Below are 24,587 nucleotides of genomic sequence, written 5' to 3' on the forward strand. Positions count from 1 at the left end.
CCGAGCCACCTGGTTCCACAAGATGGCAGTATTTCCTCTGTTGACATTATTTTAAACACTGCGCTCTACAAACAAACGGCACAAAAACAATATGCCCACCGTGAATCAAAGAGTTGGTCACGAACAAAAATGGAAACAACAGAGCAAATGCAAATTCATGCAATGCAAATAGTTGATCTACTTCATTTCTATGGCCAATATACAGTATCTGGGCCTGGTGCATGACATTTCATTACGAAAGCAACACAACTTACTAAAACAAGCATGGTTTGTGGTAAAACAAGACAGTAATAATCTCATCAATTCCAATGACTGGAATTTTACATACAGAATGTGGCTTTAACGATCTGTGTGTGCGTGTTTGTGCGTGTGCATGTGCGTGTGTGTGTTTTACTATCCTTATGGGGACCAGAAATCCTCACAGTGATTTGGGGACATTTCACCAGTCTCCCCATGGAAAAGGCTATTTTAGACTTACGGGTTAGATTTAGGGTTAGGGTTACAATTAAGTTTATAGTTAGGTAAGGTTAGGTATTAGAGTTAGGGTTCGAATTAGGGTTAGGTCTTAGGGTTAGGGTTAGATGTTATAGTTAGGGTTAGGGTTAGGTGTAGGGGTTTGGGTTACAGTTAGGTGTTAGGAAAAATAGGATTTTTAAATGGGAATCAATTATTTGGTCCCCACAAGGATAGTAAAACAAACGTGTGTGCTTGTGTGTGGATGTGCCTGCCTACCTGCATGTTGTCACACTTTTCTTGACATGAAGTCCAGATTGAGATAGGGTATAGAGAATATCAACAATATAGGAGAAAAATAAGCAAATTATCTTTTATTGAACAATGATTATAACATTGTTATAAAGATCCTTCTAGAGCGAAATTACAAGGGCATTCATTTACGGAATGAATTATCCAATTTCGCAATATTCCTTCATGAATCTTCACCCCCTCTCAAAATCTTTACGTACCCCATCCCCAGGCCACGACTCCGTCTACAAAATTGAGTACAAGCAGGAAAACCAAAACAGACTAGCCTACCCAAACTATATTATTTAGTCAATAAGCTGTTATTTGTGTTTAGCATTGATGTTGCATATCCGAGAAATGTGAGTCCAAAAGTTGGAATTTACAGACTAAATAACACCCTTATACTCCTCGGAATTTGGGGGTAGCCGCCTACTATGCTGCTGCCTGCTGACACAACAGGGTGGACAATCGGTCCCTTTGTAAAGCCAACTCAGGGCTAACTGGTAGAGTAGAGCCCAGCTGAATAGTGTGCCTCTGAAAGGCAGAGATGGTTAGACTATGGTGCTGGGTCTCCACAGCTGAATGCTCATCAGAGAGAATGTCTTACGGATGGCTATCCTCTTGTATTTTTTTTCTATTTCAGATCCACTATGCTTGAAACAAATTGGATTCCAATTGTGACGCGGTTTTGCTTTTGCCGACGGATGCGTAAACATCAATGCGTAAACTGTGACCACTGCATACAGAGGTGTTGTCTCCAAGGGAGCGCCAATGTGGATGGTTATCACGGGTGGATATACTTGACAGAACAGAACATCTATTTTAATTAACCCCGTCGAAAGGAGACGAACAGCGTGGTGTACTGAGGTCAAATGTCTTGGATATTCATCTTCAAACTGGATTTTGCCCTGAGCGGATTTAAGTTTGAAAAGAGGATGAACCCATTTAGCCTATGTTGTAAAGGTAGAGTATTGAAGTATCCATCTTCTGTTCTGTGTTTGTACTATTGAACTGTCTTTAACACTAACAATGGCCACCACGTGTTTTTACTTTAGCCTAATTGTTGACTTGGACACGGTTCCACCTTAAATGTTACCTGGTTCTGAGGAGCATATCATTTTCAGAGGCAAACATTTCTGAGATTTTCTTTAATCTTCCTTTCAGTCAAAACAACTGTAACAGGTGCAAGCTGTGCCTCATTCAAGTCCATTGGGCAGTCAGGGAATAGTCAAGATCATGTCTGACAAACATAAGGTAGACCACTTAACATGCTTTATTTCAGCATCCAAAATAATTAAAAACATCTCAAATTTTTATACATATACAAAATAGGTACAGATCCTCTTGTTTTAATCCCCCAACGGTGTGTCTGCTTCGCTCATAATTTGATATTTCCATTTTTTCTGTGTTCAATTTTTTTCCAAAACCCTTCGCATAAAATAAGAAAACAAAACAAAAAAACTAAAACAATGGGGGGTGAAAGAGGGGTACTGCTAGAAGCAATTGGACAACAAAAGGGGGGATTTCAAAACGAAACAAACAACAACCAAAAAGTGTCAAAAGATGTTAAAAACAAAAGACAACAAATCCACCTGCTCATTCTACACTAGACAGGACTGTGTGCATCCTAACTACACTATACCTCTTGCTATGCCTCTGTTGCAGAGATCTTAGCCAACACTTGAAACACATCTGTTATGACTGACATCAAGATAATCTGCCAATTTAGCACCGAAGGTCCTGCAAGCAAGAATGACAACATAGTAGCACAATTTTGATCACCCTCCATTGTCAGGACCTCTTGAAGAATAGCACCTTTTGCAGCTGTTGCTTTCAACCATACTTCTGCCGTGTAAAATCTAACCTGGGCTTCACTAACACTGGGTAACGTGGATTTCTTTTTTGAGGTAGCCATAAGATTAAAAAAGAAGTTGAACCCATGTCTCTAATGCTGCTTTCGTGTGACTTCAGAAGGAACAACTGCTTCTCCAGGTGGGTACAACAACAAGACACTTCACTGTCATTTTTAAGATTTATTTGACATCACCTGAAAGTGGTACAAAGCATTTGGTTTTCTTTTTCATTGTCCTTCCGCAGTGGTAAAAAAAGTCACCTGTATCTGGGATGTTTTTTTTCTGTCAAACTCCAGGGGGGGTAGATTTTACACTTTACAAGTATATATTATTTTCTTTTTGCCAGTGAAACCATTGAGTCTTCTAAAGTATCCTCGGTGTTGATGGTGGTGGTAAAAAAAGCTTGATGACACAACCACTGTCTTCAGAAGTGCAGTTTTAAGCAAGTGGACCATTTTTGAACGGCCAAATGAAACTCTAGGGTTTTTTAAAAATGTATAGAAAAGGGTTGAGAGGGATGACTGCTAGAAAAAAAACATACACACACACACAAACAATTTCAAGTCCAGATTTCTTTTTTACAAGAAGCAGACTGGGCCAACTTCAATGCCAAATTCCTGATTGGGTGCACCAACGTCCATAGGAGCGATGTCAATAATAGGCAGACGGGATGTTTTCGTTGTCTTGTAGTCGATGACTGTCTTGCCCCATGCACCGGTGTGCGACTGTGATGAGAAATAAGATGAAAAAGGCACAATCAGAATCCATAGTTGCATTTCCCAATCCATTTAAAATCATTCCCTCCCTTCCCCCTTTCAAAAGACGGCTCCTGGAAAAAGCCCTTTATACCAAGTGATGGAAGAATATCATCCCAGATCACAAAGCCCCTCACATCAAACCCTCATCTGCTTCCAACCAGTGAGACCCTTGTCCGACATTAACACCATAATCCCAAAAGCCCTTTCCAAGACGACTGCTGCTCATGCCCACAGTCTTACACCAACTACCTCTTTTAGAGGCGAGAATTCTCTCTCCAACCATCCCTGAGAGGAAGGATTCTTTTGAGAGAAGTTCCTGAGCGGACACAGCCTAAGATACAGCAGAGAGTAGGTAACAGGCGGAAGGAGGACTCACCGTGCAGCCGTCCTCGGTGACGCTGTATGTGAAGCGGCTGTTGCCCTCGGCTCTGATCTCGATCTCGTTGGAGCCCTGGAGAAGCAGGGACTTCTTCAGGTTGCCGGACTGCTGGTCCATGTAGGCGATGCTGTTCTTGCAGTGGTATGTGATGTTCTGGCTGGCCTCGGTGGCCATAAGGCGCAGGAAGGTCAGCTGGATGTTAACATCCTTAGCGTTGGAGCCCTCACTGCCATACTCGAACTGTGAGGGAAAGGAGAACGAGATAAGAGTTAGCATCAAGGACTCATCATCCGAGAGAATGGTGCGATTAGGGTCCTCTTTTCCCAACGGCCCAGGTTGTCATGCCGAGGTTCTCACCTGGAAGCCATCGGTCATTGCCTCGCCGAACCAGACGTGCTTCTTCTCCTTGATGTTCTTACTGGTGTACCAGCTCTTCTTGGGGATATCAGCCTCGGTGGGGTAGACGCAGGTCTCGCCGGTCTCCATGTTGCAGTAAACCTTGATGGCGTCCTGGGTGCAGCCCTGGTCGGGGTCGATCCAGTACTCGCCTGCATGGAGAAGAGAGTGGATCGCGTCAAGAACATCCACTGTGATTGTGGTCGTTTTGAGACTCCACAGACAGCAGGACTCAACAGAAACTAAAAGAGCTTGTGTCTACTGAAGATGTCTTTACACACTACGCCAAAACTTGTCCGAACCAATACAGCTCCATGCTTTCCTCAAAGCCCAAGCAATTTCTTGACAAATGAGGAGCGAGCAACCATAGTCTAGCGAGGGGTTATGACTCTCCAACTCACCGCTCTTCCAGTCGGGGTGGCACATCTTCAGGTCTCTGCAGGTGCGGGCGGGGTTCTTCTTGGTGCCCTCGGGAGAGCGGATGTTCTCAATCTGCTGGCTCAGGCTCTTGAGGGTGGTGTCTACCTCCAGGTCGCGATCGCGCATCACGTTGGCGTCGTCGGCGCGGAAGTGACGGAAGGGATCGGGGGCCTTCTCCTGAGCGGGCTGAGCAATGAAGCCCATGTCGAATCCACCGCCGGGAGGTCCGGGGGGGCCAGGGGGACCGGGAGGGCCAGGGGGTCCCTATATGTGGAGGAAGCAAAGGCCAACCAAGTTAGGATGTGATGAAGAATAAGAGAAGTACTAGGAGCAAAATATTTTGATTTTGAAGTGGTTGAAGTGACTTACGGAGGGTCCCATCTCTCCAGAGCGACCACGGGGTCCGGGAGGTCCGATGGGGCCGGGCAGACCGCTCATACCATCCTTACCGGCGGCACCAGCTGATCCAGAAGGTCCCTAGTGTAGGGAGAGCCATAGCTTAATAAGACAGTGTAGACTATCCACATCATATTGTCACCAGAGAAGTGATCCACAGTCATAACGTTGCTGTGTTGATAGTTGTGTGACTGTTGTCATAGTGTGGGTCATACTCACTCTAGGTCCAGCGGGGCCAGAGGCTCCAGCAGGTCCTGACTCTCCAGATTGTCCCTATGGGCAGAAACAATAGATTTAGGTGCCTGTTGTATCAAACCACAATATTACAGTGAGAAGGTTGATTTTTCCCACTTGCTAGGTTTTGTGTTATCTCTTCCTTGTGTGTAGCGACCCATTTCCCTTGATTCTGCTGGAGTCACTTGTGTGTTGTTATTATTGTTGATTTGTAATCAGTAGGGGTACTCACAGAGGGGCCAGGGGGTCCCTGCATGCCAGTGAATCCTCTGTGTCCCTTCATGCCTCGCTCTCCAGCCTCGCCAGACTCTCCCTTGTCTCCACGAGCGCCAGCGGGCCCCTGGGTGGGAATAGGACAGGTGTGTTCAGTATACCCTTTCCTCAGACTCAGAGTGGAAGAGCAAACATTGTATTCATCGTGATGGTTTTATGAATCCGTGATGGAGCATATACGTACAGATGGGCCACGGGGACCAGCAGGGCCAGCAATACCAGCGGGGCCAGCAGGACCCTGAAGAAGAGAGAAAGGGAAAGAGAGAGAAAGAGATTATGACAATCAATTCAGTTGATAAACCCAACTCGATGGCATGTCATAAAGACTATGTAGCTCAACTACTAGGAGCTCCAGTATATGCTGTATTCTAACAGGACTACAAACTAAGACATCAACCCCTTCTAGAGCCTTAAAACTAGTTACTGTGCGACGGGCGGCCATTTTGAGGCAACAACCACTTTCGACATACAGTAAGGTCTCTGAACATCATCAAGTCTGAATTGCTCCCAGTTACGTATTCCTCGCCAGTCTAAGGGAGTAATGGCTGAGGATCTGGACACTTACAGACTCTCCACGGTCACCGGACTTTCCAGCAGGGCCGACGGATCCAGGGGCACCAGGGGGCCCGGGGGCACCGGAAGCACCGGCAACACCAGACTCACCACGCTCTCCCTATAGGCAAGACAGAGGGGAACAGAGACGGGCCAAGAGAAGATCAAACTCCTGACATAATCCCAATACTTTACAGTATGTGATGCCTATTTCAGCCATGCAAGTAGTCGTGTAATGGTACCCAGTGTAGATTGTCTTACAGTATGCCAACAGGCTGGTTCCCAAAGTGAAGGGATTGACTCTGTCTTGTGGACATGTGTACGAGTATAGCTCTCACCTTGGGTCCAGCAGCACCATCGCGACCAGAAGATCCCTCGTTACCAGGAGTTCCCTCACGACCAGGCTCACCAGGTGCGCCAGCCAGTCCAGGGGGCCCCATGGGTCCGGGGGGTCCACGCTCACCAGAGGGGCCACCAGGTCCCTGTTTGCCAGGCTCTCCCTAAAGCAGGAAACAAGAGAACAGGGTTAGACCTCAACCATAACACCGGAGTACCACTACTGAAGTAGCGCAATGACAACTGCACTCTATGAATAAGCTACTGCAAGAGCGTTGCACGCGTTCCATCTTGGCAGAGATAGCACAGAGGGCCTTTGGCATCATCGCGGCAGGCTTATACACCACCTAGCCACTGCCTTATTGAAAATGAGGGATATCCAGCGTGAACGCTGCCTCCTCTTGCAAAAGCCTAACGCCCTTTAACGCGAAGATCTAGAACTATAGCACTCCGAGGCACTGACCAGTTGTCCGGCGAGGCCGGGGAAACCGCGCTCGCCTCTCTGTCCGGGCAGACCAACAATACCACGCTGTCCACCGATACCCTGAGGTCCGGGAGTTCCAGAGGGTCCCTGTAGGAGAGAAAGAGAGAATGGGTCATTGAGGTGTCCCTTTTCTAAAGCGTCAGATCTCAACTCCAGCGGCGTGTGTTACAGGTGCACTCCAAACGGAGTATTTGTATTGTTCTCTCTTGTCAGTTTAGGGGTCAGGGTGTTACTTTGTTAGGGTGACAGTGACAGCCCAAAAAAAAGGGTACTTACATTGGGACCATCTCCACCAGGCTGTCCCTTCTCTCCCTGGGCACCAGGGGGTCCGGCAGCTCCAAGCTCACCAGGACGACCGGCGGGGCCAGTCTCACCACGGTTACCCTTCTGTCCTTCCTTTCCACCAGGGCCTGGGGGTCCGGGGGGTCCGTTGTTGCCCTGAAAGAAAGAGGAGAGGATGGTTGAGTGTGAGACGGGGCTGAAGGTGACCGAATAAACCTGTATCAATGGCTGTTATCGATGACAGTATTGGGATCAACCAAATGCTGAGCTAACGCCTAGCTAGATGCTTGTTTGGGCATCGGGCAATGCCGTTGTGTCTTGGGTTGGTTGCACAATAACATGTTGTATTGATAGTTGTGCCGTTGTGTTGTGGGATTGCTGTCTTAAGCTATAATCGAGCTGTTTGCTTGCTTAGTGTTAGCCTACGGTTAAATCTGGAACCTATGGCCAGATCCGGGGCATTGACTGGTATATTGATGGAGGATGGACATGGTTCAGTTCGAATGGAATGGTGGTAGAGAAAGAAGTACTTACCGATGGGCCGGGAGGTCCAACTCTACCAGCGGCACCGGGGAAACCAGTGGCACCCTAAGGAGAGAAAAGAGAGGCACTGGTCAACCTAGCGTATCAGAGTGGGAAGCATGATTCTACTTTGCAAATGCTACCTTGTACAGTCAGACAGATGAGAGATGTTGGGAGGATAAGATAAAAAAGCTACTTACAGGGGGACCAGCAGCACCACGGGCGCCCTTAGCTCCGGTGTTCCCAGCGGGACCCTGTGTGGATACAGCAGTGCTTCAGTCAGTAAGGAAGAGGAAATACAAACACCTCTGTGATACTGTGGTCTTACCGGGTAGACCAATATAACAGCACTGAGAGCACCGCTGTAGGGCTATGATAGTGGAATTAATTTGAATGCGTATCAATAAAGAACTATATAATAATATATGCCATTTAGCAGATGCTTTTATCTAAAGTGACTTACAGTCACGCGTGCATACATTTTACATGTGGGTGGTCCCGGGAATCAAACCCACTATCCTGGCGTTGCAACTGCCGTGCTCTACCAACTGAGCTACAGAGAACCATTTAAGATGGGTCAGGGTGGGTACTCAGTGGTCAGTCCCACGTGTTATACCTGAGGTCCAGGGGCTCCAGTAGGTCCAGCGGGTCCTTGGGCACCACCGTCACCCTTGGCACCGTTATCTCCGGCCTCTCCCTTAGCACCAGGCTGACCATCACCACCCTGAAGGAGGCGAGAGAAGAAGAAGTGATTGAGTGAATGTAGAGCAGATTAGTGTGGAGGTCCCGTCTAGACTGGATGCTATGATAAGATAAGCCTGTCTCGTTTAATGCCAGTGAATTTAGATTTGTCATAGTGTGCAAGGTGTTACGAGCCATCATCTTGATTGACAACCGACGTCTGTTTGAACTGGCAATGGATTTCTGAGTGAATTGACAAGTGATTTCTGTGTGGATTGAGAAGTGTTTTCTGTGTGGATTGAGAAGTGTTTTCTGTGTGGATTGAGAAGTGTTTTCTGTGTGGATTGAGAAGTGTTTTCTGTGTGGATTGAGAAGTGTTTTCTGTGTGGATTGAGAAGCGATTTCGGTGTGGATTGAGAAGCGATTTCGGTGTGGATTGAGAAGTGTTTTCTGTGTGGATTGAGAAGTGTTTTCTGTGTGGATTGAGAAGTGTTTTCTGTGTGGATTGAGAAGTGATTTCGGTGTGAAATGAGGACAGGTAAAAGAGGTGTGTGTACTTACAGGAGGCCCAGCGAATCCGGCGGGTCCAGGGGCACCAGACTCACCGCGCTCACCCTGGGAGAGAAGGTCAGGGTTAGTCAGGTCAGGAGTGTGTTACAGGTCAGGGACTAGCATCACATGAGTGTGGGTAAGTTCATTCTTCTATACGCCTTTATTTCTACTTCGGTTTCATTCTTTATTGCTCGCTTTGGTGCTCGGTACGTTCCGGCACCGTTTTCTACTTTACTTCGTGCATTGTGGCAACGTGGTCCCTATTCAAAGCTTCAAGGCTAACTCCCATAGAGCGATGCCCGTGGTAGGGATGCATGTGGAGCTATGTTTTTAGGTCTTTGTGTCATGTCTGTGGTGAGATGGTGACAGGGTGGGCCTGAGGTACTCACAGGTGCACCACGGGCTCCAGAAGGTCCAACAGCTCCAGGAGCGCCAGTCTCTCCCTTATCACCAGGAGAGCCAGCAGGGCCGTTGGGTCCGATGGGGCCAGTCATACCACGGACGCCATCCTTACCACCGGCGCCATCAGCACCCTTGACTCCTTGGTCACCCTGTCAAACACAAGAGTAGCTGAGTTAGTATTGTAAGCTGTGGGTTATGCAGATACAGAGACGAATGGACTCAGTCAAGTCCACTGTAATGCAAGTGGAAGTTTGGATTAATGGAGGGTATGCCACCGAGTGCAATGAAGCCAAGGCCTACTGATGAACATGAATTTAGGCATGGCGGATGACAAGTGAAGGGCAGCACCGGTACTCACTCTGTCTCCCTTCAGGCCTGGCAGACCACCAGCACCACGCTCTCCGGGCATTCCTTGCAGGCCAGGGGGTCCCTGGCCACCGGGGGCTCCTGCGGCACCAGCCTCTCCCTTAGCACCATCGTTACCAGCAGAGCCAGGAGAGCCACGGGCACCAGAGGGTCCAGATGGGCCGGGGGCACCACGCTCACCGGGGAAGCCTCTGTCACCCTGGGGTATGGAGAGAAGAGAGGGCATCAGCTTTGGTTCCGGTACATCACATCACATGTATATAAGATGAAGGACGTTATCGATGTCAATGCTAATGTCTTTAGCCTGGGTCGGCTGGGTGCTAGTCTGTTGCTGCTTTAGCTGTTAGTCGTTGTCTTGTTTGGCTAGGCCGCTAGGCTACAGTGTAGCTGTAGCAGTCTACCACCCAGGAAGTGATGTGATTATTATTCTGGGATACTCACTCTGGATCCAGCGGAACCAGGGGCACCACCCTCACCGGGCAGACCCTAGATAGGAGAGAGAGAGAGAGAGAGAGAGAGAGAGAGAGAGGAGAGAGGATATTAGAGATCACAATTAGAGATTTGAGATTAGCATTGTCAGTACCAAGGACAAGGCATGGGGAAGTGAGTGACACCAAAGATGCTGTACTCCTGTAGTATTCTTACCTGCTCTCCGGGCTTGCCAGTCTCACCAATAGCACCTTGGGGTCCTGAAAGTCCCTGTTATACAAAGAGACAAGTGAGAGACAGGTGAGGCCAGGGCCAGAGGTCCTGAAGTAGGTGGAGATCTGTGATTGGTCAGATGCTGATAATTTCCCATAGTTCAGTGCTGTACCTGGAATCCAGGGGGGCCACCGGCTCCCTGCTCGCCTCGCTCTCCAGAAGGTCCCTATGAGGAGGAGAAGAAGGAGGAGGAGAGTCGGTTAGGAAAATCAGTGTGACCGGCTTAATGGTGGGTGCTACACCTTGGTAGTGGATGGAGTTACCCCCATATAATGTAAGCAAAAACAAACTGATTGGTTTTGCAGTCTCCTAGGAGATTCCATGCTGGCTTGTATTAGTGATAGTGTGTTTGCTTGTGTTCAAGTGTGACACAGTGCAGGCAATGCTGAAGAATGAAGCACTGTGGGATGCTGGAGGGTGGAAGTGAACTTACGGCAACACCGGGGGCACCAGGAGCACCAACATCACCATCTTTGCCGGGAGCGCCAACAGCGCCACCAGGTCCCATGACTCCTCTCTCACCAGGCTTGCCACCCTCACCCTACAGGACAAAAACAATTACCCATTAGCTCATTTCCCATCAGAGAGCAATACTGTATACTGAAACCTAGGTTTTAGGCTATGGACAACTATATCATACATTGCAGTGGAGGCTGCTGAGGTGAGAACGGCTCATAGTAATGGCTGGAATGGAGTCAATGGAATGGTATCAACCACATGGAATCCATATGTTTGATACCATTCCATTGACTCCATTCCACCCATTGTTACGAGCCTTCCTCCCCCTCAGCAGCCTCCACTGATACATTGTTTCCTAGCAATTTCAGATCTAATTTCTCGAATTAGCCCGTAAAATATTGCGCCCGAGTGAGAGCAGCACGAGAGAGGGTTACTCACAGCGGCTCCCTTAGGTCCGGGGAATCCCATGACTCCGGGCTGGCCTCTGGCTCCAACGGGGCCGGGAGGTCCGGGGCGACCATCTTGACCACCGGCACCCTGTTTACAGGAGAGGGTAGAGAGTCAGTGACCAGAGTGATATCGGGCTACCTAAGTAGCCATAGGTCTTTGTCTTTATCAGTGTCTTTCAGTGTCGTTGAATTGGTGTCGTGAGGGTCAGGTGAATCTGTAGCTGAGGAACTTACAGAGGGGCCAGTCTTGCCATCGGGACCAGGGCTGCCAGGGCTACCAGTCATACCCTAGAGATGGGAGGGGGGTGAGAGGGCAAAGGTCAGGTACATAACATACCTTGATATGCCATATTAACATGAAGATATGAGTTTCATTCATCTAGTATCTATTAGTTGTTGAGTATAACAAAGGTCCTGTGATCTGAGACCGATCCCCTGTCTAACTCACCTTGGATCCAGGCATACCAGGCTCGCCGTTGCGGCCAGGCTCACCAGTGTTACCCTTAGCTCCAGCAACTCCGGCGCCACCACGCTCACCAGGGCCACCCTGTGATGGAGGGAGAGAGAGAGATGGAGAGATGAGTTTGCTGTACTTAGCTAGTGACCATAGCATGTAACAACATTTGGTGGTGCACTGTAGTATATACATTTGAACAAGTGGGTGGGTGTTGCAGGTGTGGATGTGTGTCTGTTCCAGGTGTGTGTGTGTGTGTAGTCACCTTGGGGCCAGCAGCTCCATCAGAGCCAGGGAAACCGCGGCTACCAGGGCCACCCTGTAGGGGGCGACAAACACAACACAGGTCAATACCTCAACACCGTCACTCAGTCAGTACCAGAACATTACTGCTACCTCAGCACCATAACACAACCATTCAGTAACACTACATTACTGCTCAGCGCTCACTGCCCTCTGGTGGCCAAATGAGGTGAAACATCAGGGAGAGGGTGACAGAGAGGTTGTTAGCTAGATATTGGTTCCAACGAGCTAAGCATTCATGAGTCAAAATGTGATTATTTATGTGATGGAATAGTCATAGAGATATCATCATTGTGAATGCGTGTGCCAACACTAGCTGTACTGTGAGGAAGTAAGCAATGTATGAAAAGACTAAAAAAATACTATAAAAATACTAAACGGTTTATTGAGGCAGGGGGAGGGTAATCTAAAACTAAAAGATTGGAGGACATGTGGTGTAAGAGGACAGTGAAACTGGCTGTCCTAAGAGTAAGGGGTAAGAGGACAGTGAAACTGGCTGTCCTAAGACTAAGGGGTAAGAGGACAGTGAAACTGGCTGTCCTAAGAGTAAGGGGTAAGAGGACAGTGAAACTGGCTGTCCTAAGAGTAAGGGGTAAGAGGACAGTGAAACTGGCTGTCCTAAGAGTAAGGGGTAAGAGGACAGTGAAACTGGCTGTCCTAAGAGTAAGAGAAGGGGGGGATTCCTACATGTAAAGAACAGGAGAACAGCATGATGAAGAGGGGATAGTGTGTGACCATCTGGGTTACTTACGCGCTCGCCGGGGGCTCCACGGGCACCAGCAGCACCGGGCTCACCACGGGACCCTCTCTTGCCTTCCTCACCAGCAGGGCCGGCGGGTCCCTGGACTCCAGCGGGGCCCTGGGTAATGGAGAAACAAGATGGAGGTCAGAGAAATTGAGGGTGGCAAGGCATTGTGCTGAGATGTGGATCAGACACATATAGGCTGCTGACAGAGTATGTGTGTGCAGTGTACATGGTATGGGTGACTTGGTAGATCACATTTGAGTAAGTAAAAGGTGTACTTACAGACTCTCCCTTAGCACCAGCCTCTCCCTTGGCTCCATTAGCACCAACCTCACCCTAGGTTGAAGAAATAACAAACATCATTATCATTATTATTATTATCGTCGTTATAGAAACACTCAATGGTCTATGTATTCTGACCAAGTTATAACAGCAACTTTAGATAAGATATCATTATATATATTTACAATATTTAGTGATAGAAATAGAGAGAGAGCTGGACTTACAGTGTTACCCTTGGGTCCGGGAGCTCCACCAGCTCCCTGGGGTCCGGGGGGTCCACGGGGTCCAGGGAAGCCAGGAGCGCCAGCAATACCAGCAGAACCCTAAAGGAGGCAGCAGAGAGACAATCAATATACTTCCTGGATTCATTATCACTGAGAGACCGGTCAGTGACAACAATCTTGGTTATTTCCAAAGTTGAACTCTAACAAATACCAAGACAAACCAATGACAACTAAAATGGCTAGTTCACTGAGGAGTGAGGTGAGGTGTATACTTACAGGGGCACCCTTGGTACCGGGGTTTCCGTCAGCACCGTTGTTTCCCTACAAGAGACACAAACCAATGGGTTAGAGGGGAAAGTCTCTCACAAGGACAACAAATGTAACTTCAAGTCTCCCACACAGTCCAGAGGTGTATTTCACTAGAGGTTTCTGAGGGTGAAACTCACAGCAGGGCCAGCAGCGCCAGCGGGTCCTGGGTTACCAGCCTCTCCACGGGATCCCTGGGGTCCCTCGCCACCACGAGCTCCCTGGGCACCAACCTCTCCCTGTTGGGGTGAAGATAGATATGGTCAGGGCAAGAAGAGAAAGAACATGGAACTAGTATTGTACTAGTACTACCCTGCACAAGTACTACTCAAGTAGTACTACTGCTACCAAGTGAAGTACTAGTGTACTACACTACCCTACTCCCTAGTACTTCCCTATGGTAGTTCTGTACTAATACTCGACTATGCTGCCATTCAATAGAATCATATCCACATATAAATCAATGTGACCTCTGAAAGTCACAGGGTCACATGGCATGGCACAATCACAATAGGGAAGCTGGATATACTTTCAACTGGCAGCCAACTACACACGGTTTCATGCGTTGTGCAAATGGATACCACTATCTTGGAAACCCAACAATATGTAGATTACTATTGCCATTGTTGTTTTTTTTGTTTTCTTTTGTGCTAGAATGGTTGTACTGTATTTTTTATCTCATCTACCTCTCCAAATACGGCCCCCTGGGAAAGAACTAGAGGTGAGGGTAGAGGGTGGAGGATAGAGGACAGAAGGTAGAAGGTATACAGGTGTGTGTGAACACGGATTAGGTGCAAGTTGACATCTTACCTTGGCTCCGGGGCCACCGGGGAAACCGGGGGCACCAGCAGGGCCAGTGGGGCCCTAAAATACAAGAAAACAAGAGAGAGAGAGGATTGCGTTACAGTCTAAATCATGAATATGGCATAAGTGTGCTTGTGTACCAATATGTTTCTGTTGATGGTTGTGTATGTGTGAACAGACAGCTGGCATTAGTACTTACAGGAGGACCAGCAGCACCAGCAGCACCATCGTTACCACGAGCACCCTGCAGGAGAGAAAGATACAAAGAGAGAGAGAGAGGCACAACTGGGTCAGATGCAACCAGCTACCACCCTTCAGGGTCCAATTCCAATATGGCTGAACTGTAAACATCAATTGTAAACAAACAAAATGGCTGACCCTTCAATGTCAGAATCCAACATGACACTGTAAAATGAATGAACTGACATACTGAATTTTTTAGAACACATAAAATATGTCTTCCTACTGAGGCCAGTATGCAAGGCTTTACAAGGCGTAGGTTCAACAATATAGGACATTCAGGTAAATCAGTTTGTGAGGCATTTTGTAGATTGAGAGTAAGAATGGTTGTTTCCAACAAGTTAGCACTGGACTGACATACAAAATGACTTGGGAAATGTGATGACCTTTGAGCTACGGGAACAGGGTCTCTGCCAATAGGACTATGTTGTGATGATGATATTGCACCCCTTGTTTATTGTTACAGAGGGTGGTGTAAAGTACTTAAGTAAAAATACTTTAAAGTACTACTATTGAGGTATTTTTACTTTCCCTCCAGTATGACAATTGGATACTTTTTCCACAACTGGTTACAGGGGGGGGGTTGACTTACAGCAGCTCCGTTGGGACCAGCACGGCCTCTCTCACCAGGCAGACCACGGGGTCCCTAAAAGAGAGGGAGAGATATTGGCATGGTAAATAATCATGGCTGCCATTCACATTGCTACTGCTGCAGAATGCTAAAAATGCTAGTGATCCTCTCTCTACACTCATATTATTTTGTAGGTCTGCTGACAAAATGGAGGATGGGACTCACCATGGCTCCAGCGGCTCCGTTCTCACCGGATGCACCACCCTCTCCCTGAGGAAGGACAAACAGACACAGACAGGTCAGTGAATGGGGGATGAGAGAGGGGAAAGGGGGATGGTGTGTGATTTCAACATCCGTAGGAGAGGTGGAGGAGAAGGAGTCTCACCTTGGGTCCAGCAGGGCCAGACTCTCCCTTAGCTCCATCAAGACCGCTGAATCCCTAGAGAAGGAAGTAGAGAGGGAGAGAGAGGGAGCGAAAGAGGACAAGATTAGAGGAGAGGAAAATAGGGCAGATTGTATTGCTGCTATTTGGGAAGTATAGGCTGATGTTGCCACCAGACACTGATCCAAGATCTGTTTAAAGTGCATCCCCTTCATGATTAAGTTTAGACAAGGGGACGTTTAGCTGATCCTGGATCTGTTCTGGAGAGGAACTACTACCAGGACAGTTTGGGGGTGCGGTGACTCACTCTGTGTCCCTTGATGCCGGGAAGGCCGGGGGTTCCGGGGAATCCACGAGCTCCCTGGAGAGAAAGAAAGAGAGAGAAAAAAAGAAAGCCCGTTAAGATGGCTTAACATCCCTTCAAGTATATGAGATGTCTCATGGTGTCTGACCATTAGGTGCTATTGCTCTTGAGACTAACGTTCTAGAGTGAGTGTATGGATGGAGTATGGAATGACATAAGGTGACATTAGAATGATATTGCGACTCACCTGTGGGCCGGAAGCGCCACGCTCACCGGGGCGACCAGGCTTGCCAGACTCACCCTGGATTGGAAGAGGGTAGGAAGGAGGGAAGGAAGGAGAGAGGGATGGAGAGGAGGAGACAAGGTGAGGAATAAATTATGCTCCAAATCCATCCCCCTTATGAATATCTTACCCAGAAATTGTCCTGGGACATAGATGTTTAATGGTCGATTTTAATGATGGATATCTTGGTGACTTACATCATCTCCGTTCTTGCCAGGGGGACCAGCAGGACCACGGGGACCCATGGGACCCTGTAAGAAATAAACCACTGGGTGAGAAGGCTGTGTGTGTGTGCGTGTGTCTGTGCGTGTGTGTGTGTGTGTGAGATATCTTGATATGAGAAATTACATTACAATTTGTCAGTAATGGAAATAATCTAGGATCATGTGTCATTAATCTAGAAACTATAATTAATAGGTAGGACAGACAAAATACTATTGGAAGATGGTGCTGTGTGTGTGTGTGCATCTGTGTTGTGTGTGTGTGTGTGTGGGGGGGGCTACATTGACAAACATTGGCGACCCTGTGACCTTAGTGGAGTCCATTCCAAGCATCAGGCTAGGGCGAGGCCTATGCAGCAGGTAATGGGTGGCTTAGTATTCTGGAGATTGTTTGGAAGGTTTTTTTTTACGTGTAGCTATTGTATATTGATTTATTTTTCTGCTTTTTGACATTGTTTTGCCCTGCAGAATATGGTGTAGAATTTAGCTCAAAGTGCGTGTTTGTGAGGGATTCAGATACTGAGGTGATATTGAGATGGTGGTGTATCATTTTGTGGAAGATTCCGGAACGAGATACTCACAGAAGAACCAGCCTCACCAGGCTCACCAGGGGGGCCAGTGAAACCCTGAGGTCCCTGTAGGGGGAGACAAAGAGACAATGTCAGACTATGATGTTCATCCATCCAAAAAACAACATTGTTTAGTTCTGTTGTCAATGGGCTATGAGCATATGGGAGAATGTGTCCTGTGGGTAAAACATTCCCACGATCATTATAGTTATCGAAGGCTGAAACTGAATGTAACAACAAAAAAACAGAACAAAAAAGCAATACAAATAAGTCTAAAGGTAAAGCCAATGACAGACACTAAAACTGAAATCAAGTGACAAGAACTAAACAGATACTAAATAGAAATGGTCAGGAACCTATCAAATTAAACTAAGTTTACATACAGCCATATATGCTTTAAAATACACACCTACAATTAAACAACTCGAGAGTGACTTCCACTCCCGTCATGCAATTCAGCTAGGGTCATAAACGGACCTCTTTTTGACCGTTGACCCGAGGTCTCTTCCCCTACATGACAAATGTCACTTAAACAGCTAGAGCACAAAGGGAAGGGATACTTACACTTGAGCCAGGAGGTCCTGGGGGACCACGGGGACCCATGGGGCCCTGTCAATCAAAAGGAAGAGAAACAATCAGTCAATTATTGACCAATCACATCAGTCTTCCTATTAGAATATATATTTGAGAAAGAGCCAACTGACCAAAGGATCAACCAAAGTTTGGGTGGGTGAGGGTTAAAGTCCTCCCAAAGTATACATTCTAATGTCCCAAAGTCATACCAGGAAGAGTGATATTTGAATAGTGGTATCAGTAACTTTTCAAGGCATCTAAACAGTGGTAACAGGGAGATTATGAGTCAAAGATTATGCAGATATCTCAAACATGCACATTAGCTGTTTATGGAATATGGAGGTACCTAAGACATGAAAATATCTTATTTTTTAAGGGATAGTATTTGCTGTGACCTGTGGAGTACCACAGAGGTCAATTTGTGGGACTTCTGCTGAGCAAAAGTGTCTCATGGCCATAGTTTTTGGTAGTGCCTATACATCAAACAGATTCCATGAGTGAGTGATACTACTGGGCCAACAGGCTCTGTGTAGTTGTATGCCCGTACCATGGGGCCGGGCATGGACATGCCACCACCGCTCTTCTCATCAAAACCACCAGACATCTGAGGGGAGAAGTTCTGTAGGGGAGACACAAGGGAGAGATGTGTTACAGTCAGTCAGTATTGGAAATCAGGAGAACAGTGCTGTGATCTCGACATACAGTACATGGATGGGCCTAACACGGCTAGAGAATGCAAGGCCCTAGGCCTGTCCATATCAATGAGAGATCTGTTCATATCCATTACATATCTACAGGGTGACTACCTCTCTGGCGTTCCCTAGCTGTGTTAGGCATGACCTCCCTGTCCACTCCTGGCTGGGCGCTGTCCACCTGCCCTGGTGCTGAAATACAGACTGCACTGCACTCTAACCACGATAGCTTAACATTACACCTCCCGTGCTCTTGCCTGTACTCTTTCTGGAGGTTTATCATTCTGAATAGACAATAGTTTCTGTTGTATTTACTGCGCTAACTGTATTTTGAGCCTGTCCAGACTACATGGAGATCAGTGAAGTTAAGATAAGTGACATCATAAGAGGGTGTTGCTGTGTTGTCCTACCAGCTGTCAGAGTTAGCCACTTTCTCCCATGTCTTTAAATCTAAGTTACTAACCCCAAACAGAAGCTGCCCCTAATCTCTGATCTAGGATCAGTTCTCTGTCTAACGCATAACCTTTTAACCTTTCCACCTGGGTCAAAAGGCTGACACCGGGTCATTACTAAGTGGGCTAAACGTTCATCTTGGCCTGAGCTACTTACTCCGCCGAGGCCAGGGGGTCCAGGGGGGCCTGGGGGTCCAGGAAGGCCGGGCTGGCCGGGAATACCATCGTTGCCGGGGAAACCAGCAGGTCCCTGCAGTAGAGACGAGAGAGAGAAGCTGGTTAGTGATGAACTATCACAGAGACATAGTAGTAGTCATTGAATATAGAAAATGGCTTCATCGTTAACTATGGGGGATAAGGCATCAGTGAAGAGTGACAAGGGAAAAGCTAACATAGGCTTGGGTTTGGGGTGAACTCAAGGCATAAGGGCCCCTAGTATATTAGGAGCAAATTGATGGGTCAAATCTGTGATACCTTCAGATTACTTGTACATTAGTCTAGCTATCTATCTGTCCTTCCATACATATATATCTCTCTTTATTCATCCAACTCTATAAGTATCTACCAGTCTGTCCATCCATACATCCATCCATCCATCCATCCAACTGTCTCAGTTATAAGACAATCCCAAGTGACTTGAGTCAGAAAGATTGTAACACTACACTGTACCCACTTAAAAGTATTTGGTTAGGGCACTGTCCCGGATGTTGTGAGAACTACATTATTCTTCAAATGAATTTGAAATGGAGTAGAACTATTCAAGTTAAGAAATGGTATTTCTATTTCAATAAATGTGCAATATATCTGCATATGCTGCAAATCCGCACATATCTCAAAATGCTAGTCACCAAATGGGTATCGAGACAGGTTGGGTTTTGGAGTAAGTATAGCATCTATACCAATTGAAGAATATGAATTGAGATTTAAATAATGAAGGTAGTGGTCGACTATTTAGCCATTTACCTCCACCAGTAAACTCCAAAGACTCTGGATGTACATGTCTATCCATTGCCTTCGATAATAATCTGACCTCATGTCAGATATTACCAATATAAAAGCAGAATCTACTAATGGCTAATATCTTATAGGCCAAAACTCCGCTATGACTATTACGAGATAATACAACAGTCATTATGAGTGATATGTGCAAGATGCTAGGCCTGTCGTTGAAAACGGAGACAAGAGGCACCACAAATACAAAAATACACCAGAACACAATGGCCAAATCCTAACTTGGGATACAGGTGCAAACCTTAAAACGTCCACACACCTCCGTCAAAGGAGGATTAGTGAAAGACTGTGACTTGAGGTTTTACATGCATCTCATGTGTGTTAGGTTTTGGCCCCCCAGGAAGTGAATACAAAGCATGATAGGAATAAGGAAGTGGAACGTACTGGCTCTCCCTTGGCTCCACGATCACCCTGGGGTCCCTATTTGACGGGAAAATAGTAGCATTAGGTTATGATTGTCAATGAGGATGTGGTTCTTATTGTCCTAAGGCCTTACTAGTTTTGCAGTCAAGATCAAATCGTTTTGTTGCAATGATGTGTTTATAATGAATCAACAATAAAGAATACATGTAAAGTACACTTTAAACGTTAACAATAATAGCAAATCTAATTATATGTTTTATCTAATAGATAATAACAATAAGGATAATATTATATTTACCTCAACCTTTGGCTCCTGGAAGCCTATGGTAGCAACAAACAAAAAAACAATTAGATTGAAATGTGAAATATCTGATAGTCTGAACAGTAAACAACTTAAATATTTGTAGGGAGTATTCAAATTGTACATAAGGCCTATGCTATTAGATTTAGAATTAATAGGGGCCTACAATCTCTGAACTAGGCCTAATGAAAATGTACACAAAATGCCCAATTTAAGACTAGGTCAAAGTTGAAAGGAAGGCCAAAGGTAGTTAGGAGGTGGCAGTGGCACCAGACTGGTCATGCGTATAATATGTGCCTGGAGCACTGAGTATCCCATCACATTTCGGAGGAAAAGGGAAAAAAGTGACTGGTGTGATTGGTATAAAGGTAAATCCAAGTTTATTCCTCGTTGGCCATCCATAAAATGCTGTCCAACCCCTTAAAAGTAAAAGCACATAGTCCCTCTGAGGCCTCGAAAAACTTTTCAAAACTGACTCTGGAAGCGCCTGCGCCTGTAATGTAAACTCCGTGAACGTTGCGTCGGGAGGAAATCGCCGTACCGTCATCGGGGCAGATGGGGCAGCATTCATCGTGGGGGATCACTGGATTGGGGCAGTCGGATGTGTCCTCGCAGATAACTTCGTCGCACATGACCGTGCCGCTGTCGCACACGCAGATCTGGCATGGCTCGGGTTTCCAGACATCTCTGTCGTTGTAGTATTGACCGTCCAACGTACAGCTGCCGGCGGTGCCTGAGAAAGATGCAGAGAGGAAATAGGTCAGAACGCTGCCTTCAATGTCGACTTGGAAGGCACGGATGCCCATGTGATGACGCCTTGACCAGGTGATGTATACGAAAATGTATGCACTCACCAAGTCGCTCTGGATAAGTGTCTGCTAAATCAACTCCAGTCCTCGAGTACCCCCACAGTACACATTTTCTTCTAGCCCCAGACAAACTGACCTGATTCAACTTGTCAACTAGCATTAATCCCCAACAAGTTCATTCAGGTGAGTTTGTCAGGGGCAACAACATAAATGTGTGCTGTTGGGGGTACTCAAAGACTTGGGTTAAGAAACACTGTGCTAAAGGACAAATGTATTTGTAATGCCTTGATTGGAATGAACAACAGGACAGAAGGCCTGGAAAACGACTCAAGTAAGGCCTATGTCCTACATTTATATTAACAAATATTATTGAAATGTAAAATAGCAATCCCTGAGGGGTATACTACAAAGTAGGCTCAATTAGTTACCCGGATAACTTGCCTAAATCTGAAACAATTTATTTCTTAATGAACCAGAAAATGAATAACGTTAAGTATTTCAGTTTATTTTATTCAAATTAGCTGGCTAACTAATTGATCCTGCTTTGTAGTATACTCAGCAGGCGTGACTACCTCAAAATTCGTTTTGAGCTTGTTTATTTATTGTTAGATATCCAACCAGACATTGCATTTCCAAAGTAAGCCCAGCTAGCGCTCGAACTAGGCCTAAAATAGCCTATATTATATATTGTATTGATGGCTAATTTGTGGTCTTCGTTTAGCCGTGGGCCCGCCTACCTGTGTCCAAACCAACAATGTTGGTCCACTGGAGTTACTACAATTTGACTGTAGAGGGCGAAACAGTCAGTGGAAAAGGTCCACGTCGTCAATGCTGTCCTCCAAACGCCGCTGAAATAATTGAAAACTATCGGCTTGGCAAGAACAAGCGTTTATCCCTCAGTGGAAAGTTTCCGAAGTCTCAATGTGTTTTCAATTATCATTAAAAAAAATGAAAGGGGATGGTAGGTGGCGCGTCTAAAGCATTCCACTGTTGGAGTTGCATGTCAGAACCACATGGTGGCGCTACTGGGCCGTAGAGCGAATTTGCACATCTGTCCGCCCCAGATGCAACTAGAAACCCTATACTCAACCAGTCTAGACAAGTTGACACCATAATCCAATACATTAAAACGGATTATGTAGTTTGTCTATAGGTAATGCATTCGGTTCTTATCCTTTATCTCTATTATAATAAACTTTTTGTAAGTGGCTACCTAGGCCAAATAACTGAGCTTGAAACTCTTCAAGGGAATTTGCGCATGATGATGCTTTGTCCTCTCCTTCAATGTTTAGGTCAATGTATTCTTTCCACAAAAGTAAAACAATTATTTTTGAAAATATATTGCCTACGTGTGATGAATGACTGTATCCTAGGCCATATGCCATTTAGAAAATCCCGAGGTTCAAGATTTCCATCGTTCAGGAATGACCCTGTTCTTTTTCTACTTGGCTGACGTTTAGCCTCAGGCTACAAATGATTGTTTAATAACCAACTGAACACCTGTATCCTTTATTTCCAGACTGTTGAGCCATACAGGCCTATTCAATTCCACTCAATCCAATGGGCAGAGAGTTGGCATGCCTTGTGGCTTTCCCCTCTATCCCTTACGTGCATTCCAATATTTCCCGCTGTTAAAATGTACCTCGAGGGTATCAAATAAGGAGTGGAAGGGAAAGCCTTAGAACCTGTACCAACTCGTTCCAAAAGCACGTGCCAAAGCGTGAGAAGGCCAACGAGCAATGATGCGCATACACTCTGCTCAAGTTGCAAGAGGTAGGCTATCCTTATTAATGCCACACAACAACAAAAACAAACAGGGATCCAATAAACACTTACCACAGATAAAGAATATAAATGTATCCCAATGTGCATATGTATCAGACTGGCTCAGTCATCAGCAAACCTTGTCCCTATGAAAACCACTTTTCTCCATCAACCCACTGTCTTTCCATATCGATTTCGTTAAGACAACACATACCAGAGGCAAGGATAGACTTAAAAGTGACACTTACGATCGTCCTCGCCTTGTCCTCTTGCCAAAAGCACTGTTGCGCTGAGCAACAGCGCTAACCGAATATCCACAAAGCTGAACATGGCTAAATATTAGACATGTAGACTCTTTGAGGCGAGGGGGAAGTTTTTTTTCCGTTAGACTCCAATCATACAAGTAGGGTCCGGTCCTCTGTATTTCCAATCCAGACCCCGCAGAAAACTCCCTACTGCCTACAGAAACTTTTTGCCCTGCCTTTTATATTCCAAACTTTTGGGGAGGTGCTGGCTTCACCAGAAAGCTCTAGCATGGTCATGTTCATTTAAAAAAAAGTCCCTCCTACCATCAGTGCAAAGGGGGTGTCTTATGCACTTTTTTCACCTTAAAGTCTCAGGAAACTTGATATTTCTAGAAAAGGTGGAGGCTTTGTTAAAAACCATCTCATCCTGGCTTAGACAGGCGACAGGCCATGACATCTCCAAAAGTCGATTGGCGAGGAGGGCCCGGATACCTAGCTCACTTTCGGTAGATTCTTCAGGGTTGCAATTAAATAGAAACGAGCTGTGCACAGGAAATGGACTTAAATGATGTTCCTCACCTCGCTTGTGTGATTCCAGGCAGATGTTATTTTGTTGTCAATAATGCTTTGCAGTTGTAGCACAGTGTTACTTTTACGAGTAAAAGTGCCACATCAACTTGGGCACTAAATTGGGCATGCACTGTAAGCTCAGGAGCTGTGGTTTTGTTGCCATGTATTATTCTGTGGGGATGGATTGGCTGTTGCTTAGCAGGCCTATACATCTGTGTCCAGGCCAATAATATTTCTGATCGAAATGTATCTATCGGAAACGTTTGCCTACATTTTTGTGTACGGTGACATTGCTCATCTATTGAATCCAGATGTGGGGCACTATCGAATGTATTTCTAAGATTATTTTCGTTTTTGTAGTAAATGTGGTTTGAAGGTCTATGACCTATCATATTGGGAGAGGTGCTTTCGATAACCTATTGCATGTAGCCCAACATCATATCGATAAGGATCTTGATTTCTGAAAGGATGGCTGCTAGGCCTTACTGAGATACAGTTTAGGGGAGGACTGTCGTTATGTGGCACAATGGAACGCCACAGTTTAGGCTATAGTATTATTTTGGCTGTAATTTTACGTTTTTGTTTCAAATTTGTTCATAGTATAGTTCATGCGATATGGGCTCGGCTTCGGAAGGTACGTGGAATGAGAGGTCGGAAAATTGAATGCCTGTGGATTGCCAGCTCATCTTTCATCTTGGCATCAACTCCAAGACAGGTCGCCTGAGGAGAATACCGTCAATTAACTCCCGGTTATAGCCTGTTTGAAGAATATATACCTGATTCTCTCTGTCAATGGAAACCGTCAATTATTCTACTTCTACTGGTCATATGTATGCTGCAGAACCTCTGTGCACAGCCATAAACACGAAAAAATGTTAG

The 24,587-nt window shown here is 46.1% G+C and overlaps 1 protein-coding gene across 1 annotated transcript; it reads right to left on the bottom strand.

The window, feature by feature from the left end:
• Nucleotides 1–1,994: 1,994 nt before the first annotated feature.
• Nucleotides 1,995–23,355, bottom strand: LOC112258533 (collagen alpha-1(I) chain). The gene is made up of 47 exons (XM_024432956.2): nucleotides 23,142–23,355; nucleotides 20,862–21,053; nucleotides 20,318–20,340; nucleotides 20,041–20,076; nucleotides 18,803–18,895; nucleotides 18,049–18,120; nucleotides 17,493–17,537; nucleotides 16,941–16,994; nucleotides 16,336–16,389; nucleotides 16,103–16,156; nucleotides 15,859–15,912; nucleotides 15,555–15,608; nucleotides 15,395–15,439; nucleotides 15,191–15,244; nucleotides 14,558–14,602; nucleotides 14,365–14,418; nucleotides 13,695–13,793; nucleotides 13,525–13,569; nucleotides 13,249–13,347; nucleotides 13,025–13,078; nucleotides 12,749–12,856; nucleotides 11,960–12,013; nucleotides 11,689–11,787; nucleotides 11,475–11,528; nucleotides 11,230–11,328; nucleotides 10,766–10,873; nucleotides 10,445–10,498; nucleotides 10,276–10,329; nucleotides 10,072–10,116; nucleotides 9,623–9,829; nucleotides 9,252–9,413; nucleotides 8,872–8,925; nucleotides 8,246–8,353; nucleotides 7,830–7,883; nucleotides 7,642–7,695; nucleotides 7,102–7,263; nucleotides 6,805–6,912; nucleotides 6,344–6,505; nucleotides 6,019–6,126; nucleotides 5,638–5,691; nucleotides 5,413–5,520; nucleotides 5,166–5,219; nucleotides 4,920–5,027; nucleotides 4,532–4,814; nucleotides 4,092–4,282; nucleotides 3,732–3,974; nucleotides 1,995–3,322 (listed from the first exon to the last, which is right to left on the bottom strand). Exons 1-47 carry the CDS (start codon nucleotides 23,221–23,223, stop codon nucleotides 3,176–3,178), a joined length of 4,350 nt encoding a protein of 1,449 aa, XP_024288724.1. The 5' UTR covers nucleotides 23,224–23,355; the 3' UTR covers nucleotides 1,995–3,175.
• Nucleotides 23,356–24,587: the final 1,232 nt, after the last annotated feature.

This window comes from Oncorhynchus tshawytscha, linkage group LG09 (assembly GCF_018296145.1).
Source record: "Oncorhynchus tshawytscha isolate Ot180627B linkage group LG09, Otsh_v2.0, whole genome shotgun sequence".
In the NCBI taxonomy this organism is placed as follows: Eukaryota; Metazoa; Chordata; class Actinopteri; order Salmoniformes; family Salmonidae; genus Oncorhynchus; species Oncorhynchus tshawytscha.